The sequence below is a fragment of the Eubalaena glacialis genome, chromosome 4 (genome assembly GCF_028564815.1).
Source record: "Eubalaena glacialis isolate mEubGla1 chromosome 4, mEubGla1.1.hap2.+ XY, whole genome shotgun sequence".
In the NCBI taxonomy this organism is placed as follows: domain Eukaryota; kingdom Metazoa; phylum Chordata; class Mammalia; order Artiodactyla; family Balaenidae; genus Eubalaena; species Eubalaena glacialis.
Genome location: NC_083719.1, coordinates 76,749,629 through 76,769,141, shown reverse-complemented (window position 1 = coordinate 76,769,141; position 19,513 = coordinate 76,749,629). Strand labels below are relative to the sequence as shown.

At 36.6% G+C, this 19,513-nt stretch overlaps 1 protein-coding gene across 4 annotated transcripts in view; it reads left to right on the top strand.

The window, feature by feature from the left end:
- MCTP1 (multiple C2 and transmembrane domain containing 1) overlaps window positions 1-19,513 on the top strand; it is a 562,693-nt gene that overhangs the window by 378,163 nt on the left and 165,017 nt on the right. For all 4 annotated transcript variants that reach the window (XM_061188003.1, XM_061188002.1, XM_061188001.1 and 1 more), the window contains 5 exons: window positions 13,487-13,589; window positions 15,340-15,442; window positions 15,772-15,873; window positions 16,254-16,328; window positions 18,556-18,675. In XM_061188003.1, the coding sequence (XP_061043986.1) occupies window positions 13,487-13,589; window positions 15,340-15,442; window positions 15,772-15,873; window positions 16,254-16,328; window positions 18,556-18,675 (503 nt within the window). The remainder of the gene's footprint in view (window positions 1-13,486; window positions 13,590-15,339; window positions 15,443-15,771; window positions 15,874-16,253; window positions 16,329-18,555; window positions 18,676-19,513) is intronic.

Here is a 19,513-nt window from a genome sequence, read left to right as displayed (position 1 = left end):
GCATCTAGTTCTATATACCAAGGGAAATAAACTCATGTATACATTAAGCTTTATTTCCATTGCTCTTAGTCATGGTTCTCAAAGTGTGGCTTGGGAACCTCTGGGGATCCCCAAGACCCATTTAGGAATTTGTGAATTCAAAACTGTTTTCATAATAATACTGAGATGTTATTTGCTTTTTTCACTGTCATTCTCCCATGAGTGTACAATGGAGTTTTTCAAAGGCTACATAATATTTGATCACTCTGATGTTAACATGTCATGGATTTATTATTGTTATTTCTTAATGAATGATAGGTTACATCTCTCATTTTTTTAAATTGAAGTATAGTTGATGTACAATATTATGTAAGTTACAGGTGTACAATATAGTGATTCACAATTTTTAAAGGTTATTCTCCATTTATAGTTATTATAAAATATTGGCTATATTCCCTGTGTTGTACAATGTATCCTTGTAGCTTATTTTATACCTAATAGTTTGTACCTCTTAAACCCATACTCCTATATTGCCCCTGCCCCCTTCCATCTCCCCACTGGTAACCACTAATTTATTCTCTATATCTGTGAGTCTGTTTCCTTTTTGTTATATTCACTAGTTTGTTGAATTTTTTAGATTCTACATATAATTGATATCAGACAGTATTTGTCTTTCTCTGTCTGATTTATTTCACTTAGCATAATACCCTCCAAGTCCATCCATGTTTTTGCAAATGGGAAAATTTCCTTCTTTTTTATGGCTGAATAGTATTCCATTGTAGATATATACCCCATCTTCTTTATCCATTCATGGACACTTAGGTTGCTTCCATATCTTGGCAATTGTACATAATGCTGCTATGAACATTGGGGTGCCTGTATCTTTTCAAATTAGTGTTTTTGTTTTTTTCAGATATGTACCCTGGAGTGGAATTGCTGGGTCATATGGCAGTTCTATTGTCAGTTTTTTGAGTAACCTCCATACTGTTTCCAGAGTGGCTGCACCAATTTAAATTCCCACCAACAGTGTACAGGGGTTCCTTTTTTGCCACGTGCTCACCAACATTTGTTGCTTGTGTTCTTTTTGATTATAGCCATTCTGACAGGTGTGAAGTGATATCTCATTGTGGTTTTGGTTTGCATTTCCCTGATGATTAGTGATATTGACCATCTTTTCATGTGCCTATTGGCCATCTGCATTTCTTCTTTGGAAAAATGTCTATTCAGGTCTTCTGCCCATTTTTTAATCACGTTGTTTGTTTTTTTGATGTTGAGTTGTATGAACTGTTTATATATTTTGGATATTAACTCCTTATCAGTCATATCATTTGCAAATATTTTCTCCCATTCAGCAGGTTGTCTTTTCATTTTGTTAATGACTTCCTTTGCTGTGCAAAGGAAATTAAGTTTAATTAGGTCCCATTTGTTTATTTTTGCTTATATTTCCGTGCTTTAGGAGACAGATCCAAAAAATATTGCTGTGATTTATGTTAAAGAGTGTTCTGCCTATGTTATCCTCTAGGACAGGGGTCCCCAACCCCCAGACCACAGACCAGTACTGGTCTGTGGCCTGTTAGGAACCAGGCCGCACAGCAGGAGGTGAGCGGCAGTGAGTGAGCGAAGCTTCATCTGTATTTACAGCCGCTCCCCATCGCTCGCATTACTGCCTGAGCTCCGCCCCCTGTCAGATCAGCGGTGGCATTAGATTCCCATAGGAGCGCAAACCCTACTGTGAACTGCGCATGTGAGGGATCTAGGTTGCACGCTCCATATGAGAATCTAATGCCTGATGATCTGAGGTGGAGCTGAGGCGGTGATGCTAGTGCTGGGGAGTGGCTGCAAATACAGATTATCATTAGCAGAGAGGTTTGACTGCACAGAGTCCATAATAAATCAATTGCTTGCAGACTCATGTCAAAACCCTATCAGTGAGTGGCAAGTGACAATTAAGCTGCATCTGGTGGCAGGCTTTATAGTGGCAAGTGAGTTGATGTACTTCAGTTGTACAGCTGCATCTGGTGGCAGGCTTTAAGTCAGAATCCGACACTTATTTTAGTCTGCACATGGCCGACCCATTATTTTATTTACCACTTTCATCCACACCTCTTTCCTACACTGTGCTGTTGTCTCAGTCACAGTTTTGGTAAGCCCACAAGCTAACCCTAGCCAAAATGAGTAAAAAACAAACATCGTTAGAGAGCTTCTTTGAAAAGGGGGAAAGACCCAATGATGAGACACCAGAAGTAAGACTGCCAACAAAAAGAAAGCTGCATTTAAAAGAAAATACCAGGAGTCCTACTTAAATTACAGGTTCATTGCAACAGGTGATTCACATTCTCCAAGCCCACTTTGTATAACATGTGGCAACTGGCTATCCAACAAAGCCATGAAACCTTCAAAACTGCTTCGCCACATGAAGACCAAGCACCCTGCATTAAAAGACAAGCCTTTGGAGTTTTTCAAAGGAAAAACCGTGAACACGAAGAACAGAAGGAATTATTGACGGCCACCACTTCATCAAATGTGTCTGCACTGATTCTTAGTGGCTAACCTCATTGCTAAAGCTAAGAAGCATCATTCTTAGTGGCTAACCTCATTGCTAAAGCTAAGAAGCCCTTTACTGTTGGTAAAGAGTTGATCCTGCCTGCTGCTAAGGACATTTGTCATGAACTTTTAGGAAAGGCTGCAGTTCAAAAGGTGGCACATGTTCCTCTTTCGGCTAGCACCATAACTAGATGAACTGATGTAATAGCAGAGGATATTGAGGCACAATTGTTAGAGAGGATTAATGAGTCAACATGGTATGCAATCCAGGTTGACGAGTCTACCGATGTTGACAACAAGGCAACAATGCTTGTTTTTGTGCGATTTATTTTTCAGGAGGATGTGCATGAGGATATGTTATGTGCACTTTTGTTGCCAACCAACACCACAGCTGCAGAACTATTCAAGTCTTTGAACAATTACATACAGAAAAACTGAATTGGTCATTTTGTGTCTGTATATTCACGGACAGAGCAGCTGCCATGACTGATGGCTTTCTGGTTTCACTACTCCAGTCAAAGAGGTTGCTTCTGAATGTGAGTCTATGCACTGTGTCATCCATAGAGAAATGCTGGCCAGGTGAAAAGTGTCACCTGAACTTAACAACATTTTGCAGGATGTGATTAAAATTATCAACCACCTTAAAGTACATGCCCTTAATTCACGTCTGCTTATGCTGTTCTGTGAGGAGATGGACGCAGAGCACACACGTCTTCTCTTATACATAGAAGTGAGATGGCTTTCTAAAGGTAGATCACAGGCCAGAGTTTTTGAGTTACGAGAGCCGCTCCAGAGATTTCTTTTAGAAAAACAGTCACCACTGACAGCACATTTCAGTGACACAGAATGGGTCGCAAAACTTGCTTACTTGTGTGACATATTCAACCTGCTCAGCGAACTCAATCTGTCACTTCAGGGGAGAATGACAACTGTGTTCAAGTCGGCAGATAAAGTGGCTGCATTCAAAGCCAAACTGGAATTATGGGGTCGATGAGTGAACATTGGGATTTTTGACATGTTTCAAATATTAGCAGAGATTTTGAAAGAGTCTGAGCCAGGGCCTTCTTTCTTCCAGCTGGTGCATGATCACGTATCTCAGAACTTTCTGAGAGTTTGAGCATTACTTTCAAGAGTTTGAGCATTACTTCCCAGCCACGAAAAACCCCTGACCTGGGAAGGAATGGACCCTTGACCCATTTGTGGATAAGTCAGATGAATCGACTTTGTCCGTGCTAGAAGAGGATCAACTACTTGAGGTCGCAAATGATGGTGCCCGTAAAAGTATGTTTGAGACAACTTCAGATCTCCATACGTTCTGGATTAAAGTCAAGGCGGAATATCCTGAGACTGCCACAAAAGCGCTGAAAAGCCTGCTTCCATTTCCAACATCCTATCTTTGTGAAGTAGGGTTTTCTGCAGTAACAGCCACCAAAATGAGATTACGGAGTAGACTGGACATAAGCAACACACTTCAGGTGTCACTGTCTCCCATCACCCCCAGATGGGACCATCTAGTTGCAGGAAAACAAGCTCATGGCTCCCACTGATTTTGCATGGTGGTGAGTTGTATAATTATTTCATTATATGTTACAATGTAATAATAATAGAAATAAAGTGCACAATAAATATAATGTGCTTGAATCTTCCCAAAACCATCCACCCCACCATCCCATCCATGGAAAAATTGTCTTTCACGAAACCGGTCCCTGGTGCCAAAAAGGTTGGGGACTGCTGCTGTAGGAGTTTTATGATTTTCAGTCTTACATTTAGGTCTTTAATCCATTTTGAGTTTATTATTGGATATGGTGAGAGGAAATGTTCTAATCTCATTGTTTTACATGTAGCTGCCAGTTTTCCCAGTACTCTTCAAGACTGTTTTTTCTCCATTGTATATCCTTGCCGCCTTTTTTCATAGATTAATTGACCATAAGTAGGTGGGTTTATTTCTGGGCTGTCTATTCTGTTCCATTGATCTGTGTCTGTTTTTGTGCCAGTACCATACTGTTTTGATTACTGTAGCTTTGTAGTGTAGTCTGAAGTCAGGGAGCATAATTCCTCCAGCTCTTTTCTTCTTTCTCAAGAGTGTTTTGTCTATTCAGAGTCTTTTGTCTTTCAATTCAAATTTTAAAATTATTTATTCTGGTTCTGTGAAAAGTATCTTTACTATTTTGGCAGGGATTGCATTGAATCTGTAGATTGCCTTAGGTAGTATGGCCATTTTAACAATATTAATTCTTCCAACCCAAGAACACAGTGTATCTTTACACGCTCTCATTTTATTTATTTATTTATTTATTTATTTATTTATTTATTTATTTATTTATTTATTTATTTATGGCTGTGTTGGGTCTTCGTTTCTGTGCGAGGGCTTTCTCTAGTTGCAGCAAGTGGGGGCCACTCTTCATCACGGTGCGCGGGCCTCTCACTGTCGTGGCCTCTCTTGTTGTGGAGCACAGGCTCCAGACGTGCAGGCTCAGTAATTGTGGCTCACGGGCCTAGTTGCTCCGCGGCATGTGGGATCTTCCCAGACCAGGGCTCGAACCCGTGTCCCCTACATTGGCAGGCAGATTCTCAACCACTGCACCACCAGGGAAGCCCCACGCTCTCATTTTTAATTTCTAAAATGATAAATTTTGATAGCTATAACCCCCACACAAAAAAACTCTTTGAGATCCTCAGCAATTTTTAAGAGTTCCTGAAACCAAAATGTTAAAGAACTGTTGCTGTAGGGAAATGATTCTCAATTGGGAGAGGACAGCATTGCCCCTTTGGGTGCTTTAGAAATCTGTGGGGGAATTAAGTTGCCACAATGGTTGGGGAATACTATTTATGTTGGGAGTTGAGGGGCGGGGATACTAATTGTCTTAAAAAGCATTACACAATCATAAAGAGTGAAAACTGTCCCATGTCCTGCATGACTAAATATAGACACTAATATAGCTTTAAAATCTGTTTCATGATTATGAGTCTAGATTACATCCTGAAATACATATTATTTACTCAAGTCTTGTTGATGGCTGCCACTTTACACAGTAACCACCAAAGACCTTAGGATTGCCTCCAAGGCACTTCATGACCTGGTTCCCTGTTACTTCTCTGACATGTTCTATTCTTCCCGTTGCTCCCTGTGTCCTATTATCAGGTTCCTGGAGCACACCAGGCTTTTGCTGTAGCTCCTCCCTCTACCTGGAGAACTTTTCTCCCAATATCCACTTAACTACTCCTTCACTTCATTCAGTTCTTTGCTCAGACCTCCCTTCACAATGAGGTCTGCTCCAACCACCCTAATTAATTGTATAAACTGTGCCCCTCCCCCACACTCTTCAAACCCCTTATCCTGCTGTAGTTTTTCTGTTTTCCATTAACATATATCACTCTCTAACATATAATATAATCTGCTTATTAATTATGTTCAATATTTATTCTCTTTCCTCCCTCCCCACTGCAAGCAAACTCCAGGAGAGCAGAGACCTTTCTTTTTATTTTGTTTGTTTGTTCATATGGCCTAACACATAGTACGTACTCAATAAATATTTGTTGAATAAATCAACATATGACTTTACTGTACATACCCAACTTTCTATTTATTCCTCTGTATAATAGCATTAAAGCATTATATTAAATATTGAAATCACTTATGGGTTGGTTTTATTGTATTTCAGAATAGTGAGGAGGGCATTACAAAATCTACAATATGAGGAAAATGTTTTATACCTAGTGGGCCGAGAGCCACAACTCTAGAGGGTCCATTTTTATGCCACAATGAAATCTGCTTCATGACTTAGTGAGAAAAGAGAAGCCCTATTATTACTTAGTCCCAGAGCCAGACCCAGTGGGAACTTAGTGAAGAGTGTCAGTTAATGTAATTCTACTAATCAGATGTTTAAAATATGTTGAGGTCAGTCGATAAAAAAGGCTAAGGTCAAAGCCTCATCTCCAGTGATAAGGGGAGGATTGGAAGATGTCTCCAATGTAGGTTGCTCTTTATTTTGGTGGACCCCTATGGGATTACCTCAACTATAACATTGTTATGTGTTATGATTGAAAATCCAGTTTGTAGAAAGATGGCAACCTTGATTATAATTTTTTAAAGATTAAATTATAACCATTTCAAACTGTGGCAACTGAGGAAATTAAACCAAAGAGCTTAATTTGTTCAAGGTAACCTCAAAATAAAAGGCCCCTGTGAGTACGAATTGCTTTCAGTGCTACTGAAAGCCTCTGTGTTTTCAGAGACGTGGCAACAAAGAGGTGGTCACTGGGTCCCCACACACACACCCATTTTTATAACACATCACAACCAGCAAAGTGTGCTACTTGTCAGCAGCAAAATGACCTCGGACAAAGCCCACCACTGATGGATCAGAATTAACTTTCTATTTGGGGAGCAAGAATATCGTTCAGTATCTCCTGAGTGAGTTTAATGCTCAAACCAGTAGTTTGCACAAACTAAAGTTATCCACTTGCCCACAATACAGGCAGCAAGCAAGTGAGCAGGGGTGGTGCTGACTTTCCCACAGTTCTTTGTAAATATGTCAGTGTGGTGACCTCAGAGAACAAGGGCTAAGAGTGAGAGAGAATTAGCCAGTCAGGGCATCCTGTTTAATCCTCACTGCGATTTGAAGTTTGCCATTAGACATGCCCATTGGAGACATTTCTGATGTTTATTTTTATGGTTATAGGAATGTCTTTTCACCGCAAGGGGAACTGAAGTAATAGAGTAGATGCTTTAAGATCTGTTATAGGTTTATTTTTATGAGTTAAGGTAAAAGAGTCTCTTTCTAATTTTAATTCCCTTGGGAGATTTTTTCCCTATAAAAATCCATAGCAAAAAAGATAGCTCTTAGTATTTAACTAGATTATGGATAAATGCATCAGTCCTAACATAATATTTTTAAGTATCTATTTTATAATTGTTATATAACATAGATCTAGGTTTTGTGTTACAGAGACCCTATTAAAGGGATAAACAAATAGATGTAAGCTAAATAGTCCTTATCACAAATTCTTAAAGTCCTTCACTTCTAAAATTGCTGGTGATAGAGATGTGTAATTAGCATAGATCACCAGCGTCATGTCCACTGGGAAAAAGTCTTCACTTTCTTTTCCTCTTCCTGTTCTAGACTTAGAGAATGATATGCTTCCTTTCATTGCTCCCATTGCACTCTTTACTTACCTTTATTACAGCGCTTACAACCCTGCATTATAACTGTGTATTTACATGTCTATCCTGCCCACTAAATTGTGTGTGCCTTGAGAGCTGGACTAAATCTTATCATAATTATAACTCTGGGGTGAGACAAGCAGACACTCAATAAGTAGTGAATGCTTCAAAATGTATTCCTATTTCTCTCTAGAAATTATCGACATGGAAAGTGGCCATGTTCTCAAGGAAAGCTAAGATTCTCTTCTAGCTGTCATGGCAGGTAACACAATCAACCCCCCTGCCCCCATCCTCACCCAGCACTGCTTCAATTTCTATCTTGCATCCAAACCAAAATCTCCAGTTTCTTGCCCTGGAAAGGAGAGGGATAGGCACTTTTTAGCCAAAATGGCAAAAGTTAAGGAAGAGTGCTTTAGTCTTCTGACAAGAATGAGTAAGAGGGAAACAAGAGATTATATAATCTTTGTTCCCATGCATTTATGCTCTTTATTTTAGATAGACAAAAATGATCAGAAACAAAATACACTTCGACTTTGGATGCTGCCTTCATTCCTTGCACTTCTAGCCTGACAGTACCGAATAAAATGATAACAGGGGCCGGCTTTGCATCACTCTCTAGAACTTTGCGAGTACAGTGCACTTTATAAACATCAACACTGCGTCCTGTAGTCAACTCCACTCCTCCAATGCTCTCAGCAAGCAAAGCAGCATATCACAGGGTCTAACTGGAATGATAAAAGGATGAAAAGAAGGAATAATTAAGGAGATAATTAATGGTTAGGTCCATCATTGGTATTTCTGTGATTGTTTTTGTTTGTTTAGGTGGCACATAATCAAGACTGCAAAATTTAGGAACTGAAAAGCCAGTCATTTAAAGCATCATTTAGCAAACCAGATAAGCGCATTAACTATGTGTAGCCACTTCTTTAAAATAAAACTCTAGTGTGTGCTTTCTAGTAGTAAGTTTATAGTGTTTGATATTGTATGTTTACTGTTATTTTGGTTGAAATTGCTGTTAATTTTTAATTGCCCTTTAATGCCTTTAATGCCTTTAATGGCAGGAGGATTCTTTTAAAATTAGTCAAAAATAACATAGTGTGTAAAGACCTAATGTTGGCATCCACACTGATAACTGTAAAAACATAACTTTTTAGAAGGAAAAGATGAAAATGGAAGTTAAAAATAAAATTGCCTTTCTCTCCTTACCTAAATTTTCCTCTGCTGGATTCTAGAAATATCTAGTCAGAGCACTTTGTTGAATGCTTCTTGACCTTGCAAAAAAAGACTGACTTGGCTAAGCTCGGTAAATTGTTTTCCATTCCCAAATAATAATATCAGGCACAATAGATTGTTCAATAATGACATCTGCAAATTCCGTTGGCTCTACCTTCAAAATATATCCAGAATCGAACCACTCTACGTCACCTGGGTTATTGTAATATCCTCCTAACTCTTCTCCCTGTCTCCTCCATTGCCCTCTCTCTACCTTATTCTCCAAATAGCAGCCAACAGATCCTGTCGCACCTCAACCCAAATCCCTCCAAAAACTTGCCCTAGCACTTCAAGTGAAAGCTAAATCCTACAGAGGCTTGCCACCCTCCCTGTACCTCTCTAACTATGTCATCTAATACTCACCCCCCACCCCCAATCCATTCCTCCAGACACACTAACTTTCTGGATATTCCTAGAAACACCAGGCACAGTCACTTCTCTGACCAGCAGTCACTCCCTTGCCTCTTTCGTTTCTTTGCCCATATGTTGCTTTCTCACTGAGACCTTCTCTGGCAGCCCTTTTAAAAATTACTCATATATACCAGCACTCCTTATCTCCTCACTGACCTTCCCAACTTAATTTTTCCCCATAGTACTTATCACCTTCTAAAATACTATAAAATGTTCTTATTCATTGTCTTTCTTCTTCCTCAATGCAAACTCCATAAGTTCAGGGGGTTTTTTAATTGTTTTATGTCTGTCTCCTCAGCACATAGAATGTGCCTGGTACATGGTAAGCAATAAATATTTGTTGAATGAATGGCTCTATAGACAAGACATTACCCAGCTCTTTCCTTGGGTGTGGCCCACTAAATACTGAGGTATGGCACAGTTATTGGGAAAGGTCTTGCCTAGTGGCTTACATTTAAATATTATTTAATTAAAGGGAGCATGGACCACAGAGGTAGAGCAAGGGCTCTGAAGGTCAGATAGACCTGGGTTTGAATAATAGCTTCACTACAACCTGTGTGACCTGGTGAGTTATATAATCTGCCAGCCTCAGTTTCCTCTCTGTAAAATAGAAATAGTAAAAGCATCTTTCTCATAGAGTAGTCATAAAATTTTTTGAAAATATAATGTTGGGCTTATAATAAAAACTCAGAAAATATTTGCAATTATGACAATAATAAGTATTGTAATTGCCCTTATTATTGCTACTATTATTGCTATTATTTATTGAGGCCTTTGCTAGTGTGCCAGACATTCTTCTACTTGTATTCTAACTATTATATCTGCAAGGGACCATTACGGTCACTGCTGAATGTGTGAGGAAACAGGCCCAGGGTCCTAGAGTGAGTATCAACCCCAGATTGCTCAGCCTCCAAAGTTTAGGCCCTTTTTCCCAGACCACTGGGCTTTCACTTTGAACTTTAATGCCTTGCCCAGAACTCTGGAAGTACATGGAATATTTGAGGAATCAAAAGGTGTGATACAGCTCAAGTAAGGGACTTTAAGGACCTTGAGATTGGAGATGAAAGACTATATTCTATACCATATGATATGGATTTTAACCTATGGGCTCTGAGAAGACATCAAAGATGTGTTAAACTTGAGAAGAAGATGTGTTAAACTTGAGAAGAAGTTTTCAGAAAAATGAAAATGACAGCATTTACATGGATTGGGTCATGTCACTGACCACAGTCAGTCTTTTATATGACTGTAAGCAGGTTAAGAAGAATAGACTTCAGATTGGGGAAAATCAGCTTGAATTAAAGCCATGTTAAATAACAGTTTGGTCTACCTCAGGCAAAAGGCTCTTTTTTTTTAACGTAAGCACCATTATACTCTGCATAATGTCTAACATGGTCTCTTAAAAATTATACTGGTTACCCATTCCAAGTTATAATATAGGTTCTGATAGGAGAATATCTTTGCCAGTGATGGTATGCCACTGGAATTTAGAATAGCAGAATGACTGAGAAGTGGCTTTAGAAGGCTCTACACTGTTTTTGGTGTGGAAATATCTCTAGTTCTTTAACATCTTTCTTCTAGTAGAGGAGAGTAACTGAGAGATTAAGTAATGTGGTGATAGATGGCTGATACTGGTTTTCCCTAGGAATGGTCTTCAGAAATAATCAATTAAATAGTAAGAAAATATGGATTGCCACTACCTCATGGGCATAGAGTTTGATAAATGTATCAGTTTCTTAACAAGATAGGAAAAATGTTAAACATTAATTAAGCACAGATTTTGTTTCTTTCTGATCCTTTAGCCAACCGCTGACTCTAGATCTTCTACTGTCAGTAAATTAAAAATACAGCAACAAAGAAGGTGATGATTTGGGAGACTTCCCATGGGGTTGGTTGAAAGAACTGTATTCAGTCTTACACAACTGAATATACTTCCTGTGGGGAAAAAAGTCAAGTAAAGATTTTCATCCTCTGTTCGTAGAAGTTTAAAGTAAATTTTTTCACCATAGATTTCGGTCTTTGGAGTTTGTTCTTGTGTTTTGTTATTGAAGCAGTGGTACAATTTTGACTGAATCTATTACACATTGTTGGTCATTTGAGGGCAAGTGAAACCAAGTCCGTTGAAATAGAATAGTAATTGAAGTAAAGCAAGTGAAAATGAGGGAACAAAAATACTGAAAAGTGCTATCTTTTTGTAGTTACTTTTTACTGATTAACGTGAATGTACATGTATATAAGAAAAGTTAAAACGAGGTCCAAGGAAGAGTATGAGAGTTTCACTTGTCTTTTAAGTAAATGTTTCCAAAGCTTATCATTTCATCTAAAGTGAAAGTAAAATACTCTTTTGATATGGATTCTATCATAAATGTGGCTTTAATCTTCCCTATGTTTGTTATATGTAGATATATTTTATCTCTCCAAACCTTTTATAAACTATTTGAGGTTGGAGTTTATGTGCTCTGTTCTTTTGTTTATACCATAGTACCCAGCACAAAGCTAGGTGTGGAGAGAAGATGCTTAATATGAGCCTTAAGAATAACTAAGTTTTTGAAAACTAATCTATTTTTCATGCTTGTACCTGAATTCTTTGGGAGAAAATAAAGTTGTTGATGTGGCAAATAAAACCTATTATGCCGTGTTTTAATGAAAAAAATTTTTTTGAATACCACCTTTCCTGGCATGTGTGAGTTGTAAATGAGAGTGGTAACAGGTAGGACAAGAGGACTGAAGAAGGTGGGGAAAAATACAGATCCTAAACCAGAGGTAAAATTTTCACCTGACCTTAAAGAGCTTCAGTTCTCTATTCTTTATTGAAAATTATTCCCAAGACCAAAAACTGAAAAGACTGCCATAATTTTAAATTACGCAATTATCCTGGGCTATAGGAGGCCACTGAACTAACACACACATATTAAATCTCTTTTTTAATGTAAAATTAATAAATTAAATTAAAGGTGAGTCACAGTTTGTACAGCTCATTTTCAAAATTACAATATGGAAAGTAAATACACTGCTTTGTGGGAATACATAGCTTATCTGTCACTGATAGCTAATGAATTCTTTCCTATTAAAATTTAATTGAAAATCTTCAGTGATATTTAAGCTTTCACAGAAGTGTAAACTACTGTGACTACAATTCACAATGCATTTAAAACAATTATTCTTTATCATTAAAGTTAATAATATGCACATTAACCTCTTATGTAGTCTAAATCAATATTGTAGTTTAAAAGATATGACCTCTGGACAGCTTTCTCTAAATATTGATTTCATTGTCATTTGTATAAGGTATCAAACAAATTACATGCTGCACTAATATCATTAATGCTGCCCCCATAGAGCCAATGACTTTATGGGTTCTTACAATACAGGACATGACATTACAAAAATATTGAGGACATCACAAGATATAATTACTGAATGGATGAGGTTTGACTATGGCTGAGTAGAGTGGCTCTGAATATATGATAACTTCTAAATCCTTCACTCTCCGTGGACAGAAAAAATACTGCTCTTTAACATGCAGATTGGTTACTGAGGTTAAGTTTCAAATGGCAGAATTTTTTTCTGCCTCAGAGAGTCTAATTTACCTTTTTGTGATGCCATAGATATTTCAGAAGAGAATCTAAAGTCAGATTAAAATGTTGTAATTCTGCAATAGAACAGTTTTCCCAAAATAAACTTGTTTAGGAATTTCTATTACAAGTTCCTAGTGAGTCAGATGAGTTGGAAAATACATGCATTAAAGTAAAGGGGCTGAACCTTTCAAAGGTCGTTGAATTAAATAAAATCTGATTTAGGGATGGATATGTATCACGTTTCCCCTCATAACCAGCAGTTATAGTAGTATTTTTGTAAAAAAAATTGCAAATTAAAATAGCAGCCATGTAATTTGCTCTTTTACTTTTTTCAAGTTCTAAATTGCTCTGAATCACAATTGTTAGCATCACCCAGTTACATCTAACTCTATTTTGATGTTATTTTTTAATTTTTAAAATTTTACTTTACTTTTTGTTTTCTATAAAACTTTTTAGAAAAGAGATGTCGTCACGGTCACGACACTGTGAACTGTGGGTGCTATTTGTACTAAAAATGTTCCCTCCATATCTCTTGTAGGTAAAAGTGACCCATTTTGTGTGGTTGAACTGAACAATGATAGGCTGCTAACACATACTGTCTACAAAAATCTCAATCCAGAGTGGAACAAAGTCTTCACATTGTAAGTAGTCATTACTTTAAGCTCATTTCAAAACTGCTGCTAAATGATATTTATTTTTGAGATTTTTGTGCGTTTATTCTTAACTGATTAACAACTCAATGAATCTGGCCTGCCTTTGCCAGCAACAATGAATTGCATAATTGCATTACCTTCCTGATAGTGAAACCTGGGGAAAGGGTATGCCATTTTTCTTTGTTTTCACAGATATTTTTTTTAAACTGTGCATTTTATATATGATTTGATGAAGGATTTTGCTCCCATTAACTGAATTGCCGTACTGCTTCTTCCTTTTATACTTTCTATTGAAATTCTCCCCAATTGCACTGACACCAAGGAGGACAAAGCTCTATTTGTTCCATTGCTCAAATCAGCAAACAATCCAGTCTCGGATTCGGCAGATGTTTTAGTTTTGGTTTGTTGCATTTTAGCACAATAAGAATATTAAGTACTGTCCTACGTACCAGAAAACACTTTGAGTTAATTTTCTTTTTTTTTTTTTAAAGTTTGTAAATCTTTTCGATCATGCACTGTAAAAGCTGCCGATGCTACACTATGGTTATCTCCTAAGTCCGTGGTTTTTTTGTTTTTTTTTTTTTAAGCTGGGCTTTAGAAATGAACTCTGAACAAAGGAAAACTCTCCTAACAGAAGTACTTCTTAAAAGTTTTCTAACATAGTTTTATTTTATTTTTGTATATGAGAAACTGCTAAATTCCTCATTAATTTCTTATAATGTCCTTGCTTAAGAGCCAGTAACTAATCAGATTTAATTATCTGACCAATTTATCTTTAAGGAATTTCACATTTTTATAAGAGATGAAAGCCTGGTCAGGAGACTTGCACTCCTAAGAAGGTTGTGGAGAGTGTTTTTCTCTGGAATGCATAATTGAATGAATAGGTTTGATAATTATCAAAGCCATTAATTGATTGTGCTCTGATAAAGCCTTTTCTCACATGTGGTTGCAGTCTTTCGGTAATGAATATATTCATTTTTTGTTTTCTCTTAATTCATGTTTTCTTGGTAAACAGTTTGATCAAAGAATAAATGCTGTCAACAATTGAGGCTTATTTTTCTAGAAACAAAATATGAAGAGCTTGCATACTTGTTTATTAACATATGTTGTCTTTGGAACATAATGGAACACTACTTAATTTCTAAATCCTAGGGTGGTACAATAGCTATCAATGTTACATTTTCTTCATTCTGTACTCTGTGTTGGTTAATTTTTACTATAAACCTAATAGAAATAAGTCAGAGTTTTGGTGAGAGCTATAAAGATAAAGAGATGTTCTATTATGATAAAAAAGAAAAATTATATAAACTATACTGTGACTCTTGCTGAAATCAAACCTGGTGGTGCTTTATGTGGGAGTAACAAGAAGATGGGAATTATTGTAATAATGAGAATAGGACAAGTCTAAAAAAAAAAATAAGTGCCACTTATTGATTTTTTGTTTTTTACAATAACTTATTCTTTGCCCATCCAGATGGAAATTATATTTTATTGAAAAATTATAACTTAAAGTTACAGTTGTATTCAAAGTTCCAAATAATAGAACCATCATGTCTACTAAGGTGCATTGTGGGAAATTCTGTCAGATACCAAGCTACCTTATGTATGTGTATGCAAATGGTATACATAAAACACATATATACCAAATCAGCTGGAGCTATCTAAATTTTCAAAAGCATTTGTGTTCTTGTTCCCCACTGATGAAGTCTTTTTTTCCTTACCTATATTTATTATGCAGCAACATTAAAGATATCCATTCAGTTCTTGAAGTGACAGTTTATGATGAAGATCGGGATCGAAGCGCTGACTTTCTGGGCAAAGTTGCTATACCATTGCTGTCCGTAAGTTTCATTCACCTGACACACTGCTCTGTGTTGCTTTTGCTCAAGGAAAAAAAAAACCCCTCAGCTCTATATCTGTCATTTCTCAACCAAGGTCTGTAATAAGAACACTAAAAATTTTAACATACTCAATGCACGGCCATGTTGAATCCCATGATAGTTAATTTTTCCTGACAGACTTGATCCTGGTAATGAACAGGTACTTGTCAGAATTGCCACAGTTGTTTTGGGTTCTCTGTCAGTTTCAGCAGCTGGGGGTCAAAGGTCACTGAGGGAGTGTATTCAGTGGAGACCGCGAGACAGACGGCTGTCATGTCCTTTTCCCGCAGATTCAAAATGGTGAACAGAAAGCCTACGTCTTGAAAAACAAGCAGCTGACAGGGCCAACAAAGGGGGTCATCTATCTTGAAATAGATGTGATTTTTAATGCTGTAAGTCTTAACTTTGGCTTTTTTGTACTGCTAAAGAGTTCAGTTTCATGAAAGCTTTTGTTCCTGATTTGTAGAGAATTTCTGTCATTCCTCATTTTCTCTAAACCTTGATGTATCCTGGAGAATACGCTTCTGCCACTGCCTGGCACACCCACACTTTCTGTTATAGCTGGCGGCTGCCGCTGTGGCTGTGCTCTGGCCGCTGCCTGCCGGCGTCAGAAATGGAAGCGCATGCATGTGCAACTGTATACATTTATATTTTATGAGCACAGCAGCCAGGACTTTGAAACTTTCAAAATTATCGCAAATTGAACTGCGTGAAAAACTTGTAAACATTTGTACTATATTAATCCATAACAGACACATATGTTGATGTATAGGTGAAAGCCAGCTTACGAACATTAATACCCAAAGAACAGAAGTACATTGAAGAGGAAAACAGACTCTCTAAACAGGTAAAAAGCAAGGAAAGATTAATCCCTCTGGGAAGACTTGATTATATCTGTAAAACATCTACGTAAATTCAAATAAACTTTGGAGGTACGGAGGGGGGAAGACTATGGAATTTTTGATCATCTACTGATGTGAAATGGCTCTTTCTTTTATTCTTTCTTTTTCTCTTTTCCCTTCCTTTCCTTAAAAGATCAAACAAGGACAATACCAAACTAGTAAGTTGGATGGGGGTGGTCAGAAAGGAAAGGGGATACTGTAGGCTCTGCATAGAATGGATATGTATTCATGCGTTAGCAGAAGAATGATCATTTTGAACATAAAATACAATTTGATTGCCATGGAATGTGTAAATGAGAACACCAAAAGCTGAGGTTCAAATATATGTCCAGACCACCCACAGGTATGATGCAGGTGTCTGTAAAGTGAGCCCAGTATAAAGCTCTTCCCTCTAATCCATGAGAGAGGGGGCTCTATCTTTTAAGGGAAGCCTTCCTCTTAATTAGATTTTAACTATGATCTTTTAGAAGTGAACTATTATTGGCATTTTTAGCTAAGAAAATAGAAAATCAGGAACCCCGATTTTTATATCATGAAGAAATTTAAAATTATGCTTGATATCTCGTAATTAGACTTGTAGTTTTAAATTCGATTTGATAGCAAGTTAAGAAAAGAGTACTAAGCTACCCCTTTTAAAAATTGTTTACTTCCAATTAACACAGCTAAAATCAAATGTATTTGAGGTTATAAAGTTTACAGAACTCATTTGTGCGTGTTAAAATCTTTAATAATTTCCTGTGCTATTAGAAGACCAAAAATATTTTGTTTTTAATCCAATCACTTCACCATAAACAGTGCAATCTTTAGTTGTTTAAAGACAATGCGTGAGTTACAAATGTAATACCTATCTGAACAGAAATACAGATTACATATTTCCACAGTTATAGTTAAAAGTTATAAAAGTAGCACTTAAAGTAAGGTGATCAGGGGCCAAGAAGGAAACAAATAGGGACACTTTTTACTTTGCCTGAAAGAAATTTTAACTTGTTTAAACTGGTATGCACGTATGCGCATCTGTATGTACACATATATACATTATGTTTTCTATATGACCCCAGTTAACTTTACATATCTACTTTAAAATACCAGATCGGCCTTGAAGTGTACTTGGAAGTAGCAAAATATTAACCTGCAGACATATTACTCTAATTATTAACATAGCTGTATGTAATTTTTTGAACCTATATCTAGCGTACGGGCTGTTTTTCTTACAGCTGCAGTCATGCCTTAATTTTAAATTTTTAATTTAAATTATATCAATTCTCATGTACTTTTTTTTTCTTGTTCAATATCTGTAGCTTTTCTATCTCTTTTTTTTTATTGAGGTGTAGTTGATGTACAGTATTATATGTTACAAGTGTACACTATAGTGATTCCCAATTTTTAAAGGTTTGTTCCATTTGTCGTTATTATAAAATATTGACTATATTCCTCGTGTAGTATGATATATCTTTGTAGCTTATTTTATATATAATAGTTTGTCATATACCTTTTTTAGTAACAGATTTTGTAAAGTACTTGCCTTACATTTTTCCCTAAATCCAAAATTATGAAAAAGTAATGAGAAAATGTGGGTGAAATTTATTGTGGGAAGGAGAGAGATAGAGAGAGGAAGAGGGAAAAGAGAGAGAGAGAATGAGACTATGATAGTAAGAAAGGGAGAATCCTACTGAAATGGTGAAAAAAATGTTAGTTTTCTATAATAAAACAATACTTGACAGGTTTTTCCCTAAGGCCCTAAATAAAACCATCCCTATTTATCCACTTCACTTTGAAATATCTTGAAATTAACACATTTAAAGCATTTTAAAAGCACAGGACTTCAGAATTCTTAAATATATTTAAGGTTCCCAGTATTCTAAGTGGCAAAAAAATGTTTTTGATCTGTTGGAGATTTTTTTTTTCTTTTGAACAGAGGTAGCCCAACTTGCATGATAGTATTATTTATGCAAATATATTTAACTAAGAAATTGCACTTATAATTTAGTTCTTTTCACCTTCTCTAGAGATACTTCTTTTCTTCTAACTTGTGAGCCAAATTGCTTGGTATATTCTTACAACTTTATTAACTTTCTGAATCTATTTTAAATCACACTAAACTTGAAGAATTTTGTAGCATATCTGATGGGTTTTAGTCTTGCAAATTCTAATAATACTTTCATCTTCCTATAGCTGCTACTAAGAAACTTTATCAGAACGAAGCGTTGTGTCATGGTGCTCGTAAATGCTGCATACTACATTAATAGTTGCTTTGACTGGGATTCACCCGCAAGGAGCCTCGCTGCTTTTGTGGTATGATCATACTGTATTACTTACATTATTATTCATTAAATTCAGTAATCATAGCTGCATGTTTCTGTGGCAATAGTTACAGTTATGTTGATGTGGCCATTTTAAACTTCTATTTTGAGACTTGACTGGGCAGATTTGCCGTGGGCAGGAACCTGATGGATTGTTCAGGGTCTGAGTCCAAGAATACATCCCCGCCTCAGATTTCCGGAATATAAGACATCTCAGCCAATGTATAATTTTCTCTGTGACAGTTAAAATGTAAAATTTTACATATTGCATAATTCCAAATCCCAATAGCAGAGCCAAGAAAAGTCCTTAGCATTAAAAAATAATAATAATCTTGACCATCTTCATTTTAATTTTATTTGTCCTGTAGATATTTTTTCAAAATATGAAAATCTTTGGCAGTAGAATGCTAGTTGGTAATACTTTAATATGTGAATCAGTTGGAAGTGTATGTGACCTATTTAAGGCACATTTTATTATTTCTGAGATTTCCAGCTTTTAAAAAGGCATGAGTGAGAGTTTGATAGATCCAAAGAGTCCTCTGACAATGTTCATCTTGTAGCCTTTTACTTTGGTTATTTAAAAACTGCTGATGAGACGAACTTGCAAAGCTAGAAAATCTGAAAGAATACTTTCCTCTGAGCTTCAGCTGGGATTTTCTGCTCTCACATTATTTTTGCTTATTCAGGGTTTCGGTTTGAAGTTTAAGTGGAGTCGTTCTTTTGAAATCTTTTATTTTATTGTCATATTTGTTAGACTATGAGTACCTTATGCTTCCTTATAGTTGCCAGTTTCTCAGAATATGACTTTATTATAAGGGGCTTACAAGAAG